The sequence below is a fragment of the Lutra lutra genome, chromosome X (assembly GCF_902655055.1).
Source record: "Lutra lutra chromosome X, mLutLut1.2, whole genome shotgun sequence".
Lineage (NCBI taxonomy): Eukaryota > Metazoa > Chordata > Mammalia > Carnivora > Mustelidae > Lutra > Lutra lutra.
Window position 1 is genome coordinate 91,914,518 of NC_062296.1, and position 15,434 is coordinate 91,929,951.

At 45.1% G+C, this 15,434-nt stretch overlaps 1 protein-coding gene across 5 annotated transcripts in view; it reads left to right on the plus strand.

Annotated features, from left to right (window-relative positions):
• Window positions 1-15,434, plus strand: part of ARHGAP6 (Rho GTPase activating protein 6) — a 488,327-nt gene that overhangs the window by 455,217 nt on the left and 17,676 nt on the right. For all 5 annotated transcript variants that reach the window (XM_047715475.1, XM_047715474.1, XM_047715476.1 and 2 more), the window contains exons 9-10: window positions 2,033-2,212; window positions 15,020-15,117. In XM_047715475.1, the coding sequence (XP_047571431.1) occupies window positions 2,033-2,212; window positions 15,020-15,117 (278 nt within the window). The remainder of the gene's footprint in view (window positions 1-2,032; window positions 2,213-15,019; window positions 15,118-15,434) is intronic.

Below are 15,434 nucleotides of genomic sequence, written 5' to 3' on the forward strand. Positions count from 1 at the left end.
AGACTAGGGCTGGCTCCTCCGCTCCTCCCTGCTCCTGACTCCCCACTCTGGGCATCACTTCCCTGGGTGTTTAAAAAAAAAAAAAGGACAACAGCCCAGCTGCTTCCCCAGCTTATAGCACAAAAGAACTGAAACAGCCTGTGGAAAGTTCCTAGTCCGGTGACCGTGCATGCCAGACTGATAATCAATGCGAGCGATTCCTGTTAGGTTTAGAAAGGCTCTGGGATACTTATTTAGTGAAGATAAAATCGGTCGCTTAATTGGCTGGCTCATAATTAGCTCATGAGCTGCCCCCAAGGGCACATGTTGTAACCTAGACCCCCGTAGAGGTAGATGCTTACCACGGGCTGCAAGGCTGGAGGCTGTCTTCGAGCGAGTCCCCTTTCCAGTCTCAAGCACAATGAAACAAAAACAAATCACAAACCAACAAATAAAGCATTAACAAGCCACAGCAGCATGGTCTACAGCTGGAATCTCTGTGCCATTTTACGGACGGATTGGATTGCGTTCCCAGAATAGCAACAGGAGAAGGAGGGAACGGAAACAGAGTTTTGGACTGTCCTTGTGCTAAACATTCTTTTAAAGGAAAACAAAATCTCCTATTTGTTAATGTTGAAAAAAATAGGAAAACCCTGATACGACTTTAAGGGGGTAGAGGGAAGCGCTCCAAAAGCCTAAGTTCCAAAGGGATGAATTTGAACATGACACATAGTTGATTTTATCCTCAGCCGTAAATTTCCAGGAAGGGAAAGGAAAAAGCAAATGAAAAAATGGCAACTTTTATATCCATGAAGTAAAATGCAGAAGAAAAATAATCAAACAGTCCTACGGATAAAGAGTATTTCCGTGAAAATGCCCAGTGTTTACATGTGAAAGCATTTCACTTGGCAGGAGGCCTGAAAAACAGGCTCACCTTCTAAAAATAGCACCTGCCGTGTGCCATGCCAGGATCGCAGGCCTGGGCGGCCACCAGCTCCAGCTCAGGGCTCCCCAGGACAAGGGTGGGACCAGGAGTCTTTCTTGTGGCTGTGAATCAGGACTCTCCAATTCTATGCTGGGCACCCAGATGCCTCTCAAAGGCTCTGCACATTTTCCCAGACCAAGGAGCCCCACCGAGCAGCCACAGTCCCCACACGTATCCCTGTGTTCCTAGATTTGCAACTAATATCGAAAAGAGAAAGAAAAATTTGCCTAGCCTAGTGGTTCTCAACCAGGGCCAGTTTTGCCCACAGGGGACACGTCGCTATGGCCCTTGCCTGCCTTTCCCACAGAACCCCCTGTGACGCTGTTGCGGGGGCGCGTTGGGGTGCCTGGATGTAGTTTAAGTGTTTCTGTTTTTGCATACGGTGTTCCTCCTACTGTGAAATAGTCCCTTGCCTCTGCTCCCCTGCTTTTTGGCCTAACCAACTCCATTCCTCTTTCATGGTTTTGTGCAAATATCACCACGTCTTTGAAGTGTCCCTGGGGCCGCCAGAGTTGATAGCTTCATACTTTGTACCCAATCCCTGTAACTGATATGTTTACTTCCCCTCTAGAAAGTGACCTCTTTAAAATAAGGACTGTACTGTGGTCATTGTTGGGAAAATTTTAAATAATTCAAATCCATGAAAATGGTATAGTATGTGGTAGGCCCTGAGTGGGTGATTTAATAGAGGGGTGATGGGCTGATAGATGCCAGGATAGGCGGAAGGCTGGCTGGCTCGGATGGAGGGACGAGTGGTTGGTTGGATGGATGGGTGTGCGGATGCAGACAGAGAAGACATTTTATATAGTACCAGTTTCACAACGGATAACTTAGAGATGTAAAATTGTGCTTAATATGCTATTGAAATGACCACTGAGCTATGAGAGTCAATCCAAGATATGAAACAAAAGGGAAGTGATGGTGCTCCTCATGGATTCTACCAAAGGTGATATAGTCCTTGCAGGGGGGAAAAAAAAAGGAAAGGAAAAAGGTCCCTTTGATTACCAACCCACCCAGCAGTTTGAAAAGCAAAAATAACACCAATCCTTGTGTTGTCCACTCTTACAGGTCACTGGGAACAAAATGACCTCTCTGAACTTGGCCACCATATTTGGACCCAACCTGCTGCACAAGCAGAAATCATCGGACAAAGAATTCTCTGTCCAGAGCTCAGCCCGGGCTGAGGAGAGCACAGCCATCATTGCTGTGGTGCAGAAAATGATTGAAAATTATGAAGCCCTGTTCATGGTAAGTGGCTCTCCTTAGGCAGGACACCTCGGTAAGCTGCCTCGTGGGGTTGCTGGGCTGCAGACCAAAACTCACGCACACCATCTCTGGTCTGCAGGGCCAGTCATTGCCCGAATCACTAGAAGCCAGGCAGTTTCAATAGAACTAGAAATGTACAGAGCTGTGGTGTCACTGGAAGTTTGTGATCCCACGTTTAAACAAACATACCCAAGTTAGAAGCGTATTTTGTTGTCCCCTAGACCATGGCCACATTTTGGAGTGATTTAATTATCCAGATGGAGAGGTCCTTGCTCAAAATATTGTTAACATCCTTTTTTGGGGAGTTTTCTGTGGCCCTCCTGAATTCACGTAATCCATAACCACCCCGTCGATAGCATCTCCTCCAAGGTCAACGCTGACATCTTACCTCCTCCATGAAGCTTCACCTCTCTCTCCCATGTCCTTCTCATGTCACTTCTTTGTCCCTTAAAACCCATCACTGTTCTTATTGATGTTTATCTTACTCAACATTGTGTTACAGTCGTTTATGACTAGTTCCCTTAGTGGTTTCTAAATGCATCTGAAACATGGGCTGTGCCCTTGTTATCTTCTCCCTGTATCCTCTGTACACTTTTGGAAGGCCTTCCATCTGGCAGGCACTCAATAAATATTTTTTGTATTTGTATTGAATTACCAGTTCCTGTTTTCCTTCAAAAAACTGCACTGCTTGCTCCAACTTCCCTTGAAACATTAGAACAGATGCCAAGCCTCTTCTATTTCTGTTCACCGCTCATATCGCATGTCAGAATTTACAGGAACTTTCTCCATGTTTCCTCTCCCATTTCTCCTGTCAATTTGCAAACGCTCACCATAAATCTTCCCCTATTCCACTAGAGCCTCATGTGGCCGCTTCAGCCGAGCGTGTCAGTTCCCTCTTTTGCAACCCCTTAGTATTGTGTCTGCATTGATCAAATGCCCTGCGTGAGATTTACTTCCACGCCCATATGGTATTTTTGTCAGTTTGAGAGCCGGTGCTTTACACTCTGCCCTCTGTGTCTTACCTGTGTGATCATGACCAAGGACTTCAGCGCTCAACAAACATCAATTTCGGTTTTTCTGAAATGAAAAGGTTAAAAGTACACCCTATTTCCCAGGGTGCTTCCCAGAATCATTTGATATGTGAAAGCTTTCTGCAGGCTCTCAGGGTCTATGTAAATGTTCATTAAGAATCTCGTTGGTTGGGCAACATGAGCTGGTCCAAATCTCAGGACTTCAGCACAAACAGACGTCAAGATCTTGTTGATGTGAAGTGTAAGCAGATGCGTGTCAGACAGCTTTGCAGCTAATGATTTAGGGTCTTGAACTCCTGGCATCTTAAGACGCTGCAATCCCCTAGGATGTTATGGGCCGTACCTAGAAGAGCCATCCATCACGTCCACTCAAATCCCATTACACAGGCCATGCTTAACAACAAGGGAAGCTGGGAAAACGGATTCCTGCTGGATGCTCAGGAAGAAGACAAAATGGATTTACACACGGTGGGAAAGTTCACTGAGGTAGAATGGTGTCTTGCTCCCCTCTGAGTCTCTGAAGCGCTGTTCTGTTTGCAAACAACGAACTCTCAAAAAATATGGAACTAGTCATTGCCTGCGTGTAAGTTTCACACTTCAGCCAAAACGCTCATAATTAACTACATATTAGGATGAATCAAATAACTGAACTTTTCACCATTTTCTTCAAGTTTTAAGTCCCATGTCATCATGCCAAGTAGTCTTGGCATGATTTCATGCTCTCTGGATTTTTTTTTTTTTAACAAAATAATACCTCTCACCAATCTGAATTCTGTTCTCTAAATTCCATATTCTAAGCAAAGTTCTTTAGATGAGACCACAAATCATCAGGCATTTCTTTTCCATGCGTATACCAACACAACCTTTCCTGGCCGCTGTATCCTGCTGCCCGGACTATGGAAAACAGCAGAAGAACATCAGTCCATCGGTTCCACCTCTTCCAGCATTTTCTTCGCTTGCTGTTCTTGGGAGACGTCGATGCCTGGGGTCTCTGGGGTAGTAGCTTACATTTGTGCTCCACAACCCAATTGTGGTCTTTACTTCTCAGTGAGGCCTTTCCTGGCCACCTGGTCTAAAATACACCCCCGCCACCACCCCCCTGTGCACACCCCCTCACTTCCTATTCCCTCTCCCTGCTTTTTCCCCATGGCACTCATCACTACGAATATAGGATTTTACTAAGTTCTCTCGTTTGTTGTTTCTTTCCCCACTGGAACGCGAGCTCTGCGACAGGATGAATTTGTGCCCGTTTCCACCTACTTTCTTTACTGCATCCCCCCTGTGCCTGGCACACGGTAGAAACACAAGAAATATTGGTTGAATTAATGAATGATTTGGTGGTAGTTCTGGAACATACGATTTCCGTATTGTTAATTTTTACTCTGTATACATATGAAAAAGTTTAGACGTGGAGGAATTAAGGATGCCTTTCCAGAGTAAGTTAAAATTAATACAAGCATTCTTGATTTCCTAGACAGATAATGGGAATTACGTATGGAGGGAAAAAAGGGAGGAGAGGTGAGATGAAGATCCCAAGCCAAGGTCAGTAAAAAGCAAACCAGCTCTGGAATCAGGAAGCTTTGCTCTAGTCCTTTCTTTGCTCCACATCAACTTTCTGAGATGTCTGCTTCTTTAGGTATCAGAGGACAAGGTTAGAACGAATGAAAACCAAGATCCCTTCTAGTTCTAAAATCTACACGGTCCTGTGCCCTCGCCCCGACTTTACCTCTTTTATTTCTAGAAAGCACAAAAGAAAACGAACCTTATCACTGGTGGCTTCTCTTGGCATATTTGGCATCTCAGAATCTAGTTGGTTATCCTCAAGCTGCTGGCTGGTTGGCAAAGCCGGTCCACGTGGGTGGAGAAAACTTCAGTGATGTATGTCGCTGTTTCGTTTTGTTTCTTAAAGAAGCTTTCAGAGTGAGCACAATAATCCCAAGCAAGGATGGCCGAAGCCCAATGGTGAAAGGTTGTTAGCCATTGTGCCATTTCATGGATTTGCGGGGAGGCGGAGTTGATGAGCTCCAAAAGGGAGGCCTTGCTCCCCACTGGCATTAGAAAGGCAGACTTGTCAGGAAAGGTGGCAGAATGGCTGGAGTGGTCATGCAAACCCCCAGAGGCCCGGCGACCACTCAGATGTTTGTTCTGAGTGTTAATAATGTCCTCCATGTCCTAGTGTAGAGACTGCCTCTCCCGTGCAGGAGAGGCATCTGAGTTAGTGAGAGAGGCCCGACAAGAGCCTGACTTTGTCCCATCATTAGGAGAGGGGCCTACATTCAGAGGCTGGCGCAGGCTTTGAGAGGCTGGCTAGGGTAGTCTTTCACACTGGTTGTTTGCTTTTCAGCCACTGGGTTGGAAATCCTAGAGCTGGAGACAGGTCCTGATAACAGCCCTTGTGATCCCTCTGTGGAAAACCGAGGCAGCAGATTGTAAGAGTCACTCTCAAGCCTGAGCTTGCAGCAGAGGAGCAAGGAAACCACATTTTGGGAAACCCCCAAGGTGCAGGAAAGACCATGAGCTTTGGAACACGCTTGCAGAGTTCACATCCTTGTCCGGCTGTGTATTTGCTATGTGACCTTGGGCCCATGCTCAGCTTCCATGAGCCTTGAGTTTCCTGTTGTACCAAAATGAGATGAAGTTATCTCCTCTTTAGGATTATTTTGAGAATAAGAAGTAACATTTTAAGGTCCTTGGGACAAAAAGTGACATATACTAAGCACACAGAAAAGATCGCTGGTATTACTGCGTGAAATTGATAAGAAGCTCCACTATCACGCACTTCCAAACTTGTCAGCTGTGTGGGGATGCCCACCGTGCCCGCTCTGTCCCACACGCCCACATGCCTCCTTCCTTCCCCACTCTTCGGTTTCCTCTCACCCTTCAGCTCACTGTATAATAAATATATTTACTTAGGATGCATATTGAAACCTAATAGAATGTAAACTTCTTGAAGACACGGAATTTCACCTGGTTTATACAGTTTGTCGATGTCCCATAAAGCAAATGGGTGCCCAGTAATGATTTGTTGATATGCGTTCCTCTCTGTTTGTGCTTGCTTCCGTGCCCATGCCCCTCACTCCCTCACCTTTAAATCCTGACCCTGCATTTGTGCTATCAATAGTTTCAAAACCAGATAACATAAAATGATATGTGCGGGGAACACTGGAAATAAAAGAGAAGGTTCATGCCTATCTAGAAACCCTCCCCGGTATCATTGTAAGGTAGAAAACATTCCCTGACGAAATCGTTAGCGCGCGTTGTCCCACAAGCTGTTGCTTCCATAACTGCTGTCGGCAATCCCAGAGAAAGCTCATCATTGCTCCTGGAATTAATAAGAGCTTCAGAGCAGAGTGGGGAAAACTGTCAGCTCGTGCTGAGGGCCGATTCTAAATGATCCCTACCAGGGTTCCTTTTTTGGAGAGAGGGAAAGAGGAGAAGGCACTACCCTTCCAGGCTGATGAACAGCCCAGGGAGCATTGGAGACGTGGGAACGCCGGCGAGCTCCCAGCCCGCCGGGTCGTCAGCCCAAGCTGGGGACCAGCACCGCGCACATGGGAATTTTCATGAGAACCACTGGGAGCAGGGGTCAGAGGCCGATGTGAGGATTCCAAGCTCAGAAGCCAAGCTTCGTTCCATGTTCCCTTCATTCCCTGACACAAACTGCAGGTTCTTAAAACGGCTTTTGCACGCCAAATCAAAGGGAGTCAAGCTGTGATCCAGGTCCTGGCACTAGGAACCAGCCGCTACCAACATAGCCAGATCATTATATATCATGTCCATTTCCTTTGCTTATATAATCGCTGTTTTTTAAAAGGACCACTGTTTACGGACCAGGGGTCGGGCCGGTCGTGATGAACAGCACCAGCTCATCTAAATGTCACCACTGTGTCGTGAGAGCAAACCAAGGTAGTTTGCCCAAGTGATGCAGCAACTGAGTGAATTATTTCTACAGCATGATGCCTCCCTGCCCGGAAGACAAGGTGCTTTAATGTGGTGTCTCGACTATGGAGTCCATTTGCGGGGGAGAACGAGACTGTGTTAGCCAGTTTGAAAATGGGGAGCAAAGAAGACGTTAACCAGCATTCATCTCTCTGGACTAATCCTAACAGCGACCCGCTTGATGTTCAGTGTCTGTCGCCTTCAGCCTGACACGGTGGAGCGAGGACTGCTCGTTTTTTCTTCATCTTCCTTCCTCCCGTTTTCCTCCAACCACAGCTCCACGAGTCCTGGGCTCCTTGACTGTATCTGTTCCCTCACGTGCCCCAGTTGCCAAACATGCTGCCTGGCATGTATCAGGCACTTGAGAAAAATGTGTTGAATTTCATGCCTACCGACCCTCCGGATACACCCAGAGCCCCTTCCCATAATGTAAAGCCATCCTCGGCAGCAGTCACATGGAAGGTTCTAGGCTGGGCCTCCTCGTGTTTGAGCTTATACTCCCGTAAACAACCCAAGAAATTAGTGATTTCTGTCAGCGCGTGTGTTGACTTACAGAAATGTCATCGTGACTTCCGGTGCCACTTGCTTTGGCTGGAAAGTGGTAGAGTTTGCAATGCTGAAGCCTCCTTCCTGGTCCTCTGCAAGGGGATGGGTTGGCATGGAACACTTGGAGTAACTAACGTTTGTAAATGGAGAAAACTTGAGCCATTTTGCCGTCTCTGTGGGTTATAGAATAAGCTACACCGTTAAGTGTTATACCCTAGGTGACCGTTCAAGGTTTCATTTTTAATTTGATAGGGTGGATTTTTATTGTGACAGTTTTATTCCTTCGTATGTGCAGTGTTTACATTTTTTCTCTGGAGCAGGAGCGTCCAAAGTTCTTTTGATTTTTGAAATAGCATTCTGCTTTGAAGGAACACATGAAAATCTAAGGAGTTGAGTCTCCAGATAAACACAGCCATAAATGGTACCCTTGGGAAATATCTAAACTTACTACATAGTTGACCAAAACCCAGTAGAGATTTTGATGTGAGACAATAAATTGTAAGTGAAGAAGGCGCTGGGGCTGGGTTTTGTTTCTTCACTCCGATGTGCAGAATTGGTTGATTTTTTTTTTTAAAACTAGTGTGTTTTTCACAGTCCTCCTTAGTTTCTATTTTGCTATGTACAGAATCCCAGAAGAAAAAAGATAATAAAATGTGTTTGGTTATGGAGTCATACTTTTCGATTTTTTCTCTTTTTTTAAGTAATCTCTATGCCCAACGTGGGGCTCAAACTCATGACCCTGAGATCGAGAATCGCATGCTCCACTGACTGAGCCAGCCAAGCTCCCCTCATTTCTCATTTTTTAAGAAAGATTTTATGTATTTATGTATGTATGTATGTATGCATGTATGTATGTATGTATTTGACAGAGAGAGGATGCACACGTGAGTTGTGGGGGATGGGGCAGAGGCAGAGGGAAAGGGAGGGAGAGGTTGGGAAAAAAAAATCTCAAAGCAGACTCCACACTGAGCTAGGACCCCAATGCAGGGCTTGATCTCACAACCCTGAGATCATGACCTGAGCTGAAACCAAGAGGCAGTTAACCCACCGAGCCACCCAGGTACCCCTCATTTTTCATTTTTCTATTAAGGAGATAATAGTTTATGAACATGTCAGAAAATTTCTCATGATCCTCAGTTGGGAAAGGAAATTTATTTTCCAACTCTAAAAATTAATAGGAAGGAGATTTTGCTAGAGCATGACACTGGTACTATTTATAAGCAGAGAGAAGCATCTACATAAAGGTAGAAGAACCAGTGTACGTATGCCATGAAGACCAGTAATTCTGGGTTCTTCTTGATTCTTATTTGTCACCATTCTAACAACATTTTTTTGAGCACCCATTGGGTTGGAAAGGGCCCCTAGCTTGTGTTCTAGAAGAATACAGTTTTGACCTGCGAGAGTGAGTGGGTGAAGGGTCATTGGTGTGCAGGTAGGAGCTTCCGGAGAGAAAAGAGCAGGGAGCAAAGAGGAAGAAGAGGCATAATGGAGAAAGCATTTGACTGACTGCTGGGAGGAGAAAGCTCAACTGCTGATGGCTGCAAGCAGCAGGATTATTGCGTCACAGAAACAGCCTAAGGGGCGGGGCTTTAGTGGCTCACCTGCACTTCAACTTCAAGACACTCCAGTTATCTCCAGCATCTCTTGCGGCCATCATCACATCCACTGATGAGAAGAGAGGTTTCAGGAACCCCACGAGGGGCACCCGGGCCAGGATTGGCACTCATGAGCTTGCCCGTGCTGCGAACGAGGCTAGCTGACGGAGAACTACAACCTAAGGAGCCCCTGTCACTTCTGGGCAGACAAGTCAGATCGTCCCTGCCCTCTGGCAATTTACCTACCACGGATGTGACCAACGGAAGACTTGGGGTCTGGCGGAAGAGAAGGAACCAGAAGCGGGAAGCTACATGGGGTTGGTCAAGACCGTTGCAGCTGAGGGGCCAAGAGATCACAAACTTCAACTCTAGAAATTCAGGCACAGGTCAGGAGCAGAGACATATCAAGAGGACATCCCACAGCTTAGTTACCCACCCAAAGTGTTAAGCAAAGGAGAAGAGAGTGATGCTTCTCTAGGAGCGCACAGGATAAGAGGCAGAGACGGATGACTGAGTCAAGAAAAAAGTCGTGGAATAAATATTGGCCATCTCCATGTTATCTGCTTTTATTTGGTTCTTTTAAGTATTTCATTTATTAATTATTTTGTCTATTTCTAACAAAATTTCTTATTCTGAACCTCTTTGCAATTGGTAAGGTACTTTCAAAACTGTTGGTCCTTTTGATCCTCATCACACTTAAATAAAGGTAAATGGGACAGATAGGATATGCCTGGATTTTCAGATGCAGGAACAGAATCCTAAAGAAGACTGTTGATGTATCCAAGTTTACATTAAGGAATTATTTGCAGCAAAGCTGATAAAACCTGGACCTCGGGGGCTATCGACTCTTAATCAGAAATTCTTTTGACAGCATCCTGATTCCCACAGAGGAGCATATATAGGAATGATCCGTCTGGATATTTCTGACTTACCCTAAGCTCCTGTTTCCTATCAGTTCATTCCCTTCACTTGTGTTTTCTCTGTTACATACCTAACTTCACAGGAAATGAATGCTCATCCAATTGAACTGAGCCAGTAGTTTGAAATTTGTATTAAGTAATAGGAAAGGAAACATGCAAATAGGGACAAAGATTGGAGGGATTGTTGGGGAGACAGCACTGGAGGCCGTTATACGAATATTACAAGTCAGTTCTAGGCATCGTTTCAAATTCTCTACTCTCATTTTCCCACTGGCCCCAATTTTCTGTACCATTCCTTAACAATAAACAAACAAATGTGGTTTTATCATATGAATTTTTAAAGCTGCTTTAAGTCATTTTGTAATAAGATGGGATATAAATAAACTAATTAGAATAAATGGATTATGTACACTGGAGTCAGTCTTAGCTAATACAGAGGAAAATATTACCTACCCTTCCTGTAGTACATGAATCCACATTTTGAAGCTATAGCTTTATACTTATTTTTAAAGAGCGTTTCCAAGCCAGAATGGCATCATGGGTCTTTTAAAAAGAAACTATAGATAGATTTATAGCACTGACCCTTTCTGTTTGCATTTGTTAGCAAGTAAAAGTCATGTATGCTACATAAATAAACCTCAATGATTATAATTGGTTGGGAACCGAGCCGAGTTGAGAGAGTAAAAACTCTGAATTATGGAATAATTTAACAGAACATTATGGAATGTTATGTTTTAAATAATGATACTTCCTGTAACCTATTCTGATAGTGTACCCAAGTTAATAATTTATTGTTAGACACACTGTCTACTCTCCCAGAATTAATACCATGATACCCCACTCCAAAGGATACGCATGAGGGTTGTTTATTCTTCAGTGGGAATGGATTAGTGCTTGGAACAAAATTTTTTATTACGTGTCTAAGCATAGAAAATTTTAAATTAAACTAACTGGATGAAAAACAAATATTTTTCCTCATTTGCTCATGGAAGTTTCTTTTACAAAGGGTTCAGGATATACGTTTTTGGCTTATATTGTTTTTTGCTTTCTGTTCATTTTTCACAAATGAGTTCTCTCCTCATTTTTACCCTTCAGGCATTACTTTTTTTTTTTCTTTTTTTACAGATTGGTACAATAGTGTGTATCTGTTGGGTCGTGTTGCTCAAAAAAAAAAAATCGCTCAAAAAAAAATAAAAATTATCAGTCTTTTGATGTTTAATTTAGTCAATAAAGTAGAGAATCGAACCCCTTAGCCTTGACCTAAAAACCCTGCCCTTTCTCTTCTCCTTCCCATTCTCATTCCCGGGGCCACTGGATTTAGGCACAGAGCTTTAAATGCCATCTGTATGCATCTCCCAAATTTCTCTGTCCAGCCCAGTCCTCTCTCTTGAACCCCAGAGCCTTATTCCCAGTTGCCTCCTACATCTCTCTTTCATTTGGATGTCCCACAGGCTCCCCACCCCCCTTACCCTAGCGAAGCCACCCTCCCAGCTGTGACCTTCCACCTCCTCCACCTGCAACTTCTCTGTACAGGTCAATGTCAGAGGCAACCCCGTGCTTCCAGGTGCCTGCCAGCTCCAAACGTTGAAGGCGTCTTTCCTCTTCTCCTCCTCCCTCTCCCTCTTTCTTTCTCTCTCCAGCCAGCAGATTAGCTAACTCGATCATGTCTATCTTCACTGTCTCCAGGATCCACAGATACCTCATTGGCTCACCAGCCTGGTCCAGCCCTCTGCCATCTGTCTTCTGGACATAGCAGCAGCCCCTCTTGGCACTCCTTGCATCGCCCCTTGCTTCCCTGTGATCTGCTCTCAGTGCAGCAGCCAGCGATGCCAATTCATGTTAGCCCAGTGGCTCCCCAGCCACCTAGATTGAGAGCAGATGTCCTTATCCTGACCTGTAAGACTCCACAACATCTGGCTTTGTCTACCTGACCCACTTCCTACTGCTCGCCTCCTTCCTCATTCCTTCTAGCTTCACTGGCCTCCTCTCTGCTCCTGACTCATGATCTTGCTGATTTTTGCTTCCTTCTGCTTGGAATTATTTTCTCCAGTTCCTTCATCAACTTCAGTTCTCTGTTCAAGTGGCAGTTTCTCTGTGACCTGCCATCCTACTTAAATGGCACTTCCCTGCCCCGCCCTTCCCCCCCAAATCATAGTCCTTTGTCCCTTCTCTGTTTTGTTCATCTCCATCTCCGTGTGATCCCCGCTATGTTTGCTTTATTTGTTTAATGCCAGTCTTCCCATAGCGATTGTCAGTTTCAAGGACACAAGGGTTCTCGTCTGTTTGGTTTATAGCTGAATCCCCACATCCAGTGCCTGGCAGCCGATAAGCAGTCACCAAATATTTATGTAATGAATGAAAGGAATGAGGTGGGAAAAGGCCAGAGTGAGAAGCACAGTGGTTACTGAAGTAGAGAGCAGGAGAGGGTGGCCACCAGGGGACAAGATGGCAAACACACACTGGCGAGTGGGGGGCCTCCACTGTAGGGATAAAAAGGTTTCTGAGAAAACGTCTTGATCAGGGCACTCGAACAACCACGGAGAGAAAAAATTAGACACCGGTGGTGAAGGAAATAGCCAGTGTCTAAGTTAGCAAGCAGTTGCATCAAAGGCCCATGAAGGATGTATCTTTCTTTTCAACCAAAATATCAAAGTAGTTTAAGGAATTTGAGATCCACAGGCAAACACGGCCTCGGGCATAGGTTTACCTAGGACTCATGCTATCCAGAGATCCTTTCCTTTTCTTGCTGTAGTTTCTTACAGCGTCAGCACAATCCTCAGGCCTGTGGCTTCTGGCCCTGTGTTGTCTCTTCTCAGATGCCTCGGGGATACTCCCCCGGCTGTTCATGACCTTGAATGGAGTCCCATGCCCGTGGCACAGGCAGCCCCGGGAATCCGGGAGGGGCATGATGGCAGCCTTCGACCAGCTTACATATCACCCTTGAGCTAAGGGTTGGGGAGCACTTGATTCTTCAGAGGGAACGTGGGGCAGAACTGTTACAACAAGAGGGAAATGGAAGCTGGTAATGGCCAACAGATGCCACTACAAAGGGGTAACAAGGGCTTGAACTTGGATCAGTGTGGTGAGAGTGGAAGATAGAGGAAAGAAGGAACAAGCTTCACAGAGCTGAAGTCAAGTAGGTCTCCCGGTTCTGAACAGGGAGGGGAGAGGACACAGAGAAGCTTGAATGCAACCCAGACTTTGAGTTTGTGTGAGTAGGGTTTGGCGATGTCATTAATGAAGACACAGGATTAAGTGGGAGGAGCAGATTTATGGGGGAAGGAAAGTTTTGTTGTTGCTTTCTCATCCCTGTTTTTATTAATAAAATTGTTTCCAGCTTCTCAGAGCTCAAGAAGAACTGAGTTCTGCAAGAGGCAGGAGGCAGATTCTTCTACCTGCCGCTTATTCTCCGAAGACTTGTCCCTGCATGTTTTAAGGGCCTGGTCTCCGAGCCCTTCTGTGAGAGAATCAGACACAAATGTTGTTTCCTCTCAATAATTGGAATTTCCTTTACTTGAGCTACCAGCATCTGTAGAGTAGAAAGCCTGTTGGAGCTGAGGTCATTCTTTTCTCATAGAACATTTTCACACAATATTGTGGCTCAGGATTATGAGGCCATCTTCTAATACGCTGCGGGTGAGCCTAGGGAAATGTGACACTCAGCTCCAAAACTCAAGCAAATGCCTTGTCAAATGCTGAAGCGAGAAACCTTTTTCACTGTCGTTGGAGCAGGACGCAAGTACAGAGTGAGGGCGAGCACCCAGTGATAAACTGACATGGGCAAATGCAGTAGTCAGCAAGTTTTTTCAAGCATTGACTATCTGCCGGCTACTGTTCTAAGTTTGCAATGGGTACTAAGTCATTTGATCACCACAGCAACCCCTTGTGGTGAGGCCTATCATCCTCTCCACTTTACAGATGAGGAAACTGAGACCAAAAAAGGTCACATGCCTTGCCGAAGGTCATACAGCTAATAAATGGAATTTATTTATTAATAAATTTATTAATAATAATAATTAATAAATTAAATTAAATTAAATTAAAAATAATTAATAAATAAATAAATGGGACTCAAACACAGTCTGGCTCAAGGGCCTGTTCTCTTTTTTTTTTTCTTTTTTAAGAGACAGAGAGGGGGGTGCGTGGTGCCGAGGGGGAGGGTGAGAGAGAATCTTAAGCAGGCTCCACCCCCAGTGCGGAGCCTGACATAGGCCTCGATCTCACGACCCTGAGAGCATGGCCTGAGCCAAATTTAAGAGTTGAACATTTAACCGAATGAGCCATCCAGGCATCCCAAGGGCCCGTCCTCTTAATAAACTAATCTTATGTTCCAGAACTGCCCAAGACAGTTACAATTTATGCCTGTCGTCTTGGCTGAATTAGAAATAGGAACTCTAGAAAGTGTCCCCATTTGGACAGTAAATGACGAGCACTGCCCCTCGTAACCGTGATATTTTGCTTATCCAAAGCCAGGAAAACCTCATCTGAGCAATAGAAGAATCAAGTGATGAGGCTACCTCTCCGGTCATAAGAGGGGTAACAGTTCGGACTGAATATGACGTTTCGGTCATCATCCACTTTTTCCTGAGAATTAAAATGGCTGAATGAGTTGGTGTACGTTTGATTTTAACTGGCAAATCACTCTGTCCTGTTACGACTTTTAACGCTCTGTTTTATGTTACCGTAGAGTTGCCCATGACCATATTTTTCCTCTTCCCGGAATGGTTTGATTTATGCCTCAACATTTGGTCCCTCCAGGTTTCGCCAGATCTCCAGAACGAAGTCCTGATCAGCCTGTTGGAGACCGACCCCGACGTGGTGGACTATTTACTCAGAAGAAAGGCCTCCCAGTCCTCGTGAGTAGACCAGTTGCTTGTCTTCTAAAGCTGCCATGGGGATTCCTCCTTTCATTTCTAAAGAATTAGGGAAGTTTACATAATTCCACACAGGATGACTGGAAGTGGACATGTGGCAACTTTCTGGCAAATCTTGTCAGTCCACCTGCCTGGAAAATGCTTCACGTTTCCTAATCCACTTATTGAATTAGAAAGTGCTTTATGGAGGTTTGTTGTTTCATTTTTGGCTTTTTCTAGCCCCTTGAGGTCGCTTTGACTGTGTTTACGGGGTGGGGGGGACTAAATCCCTGGCAAGAAGCACAAAGGAGTTTGATGCA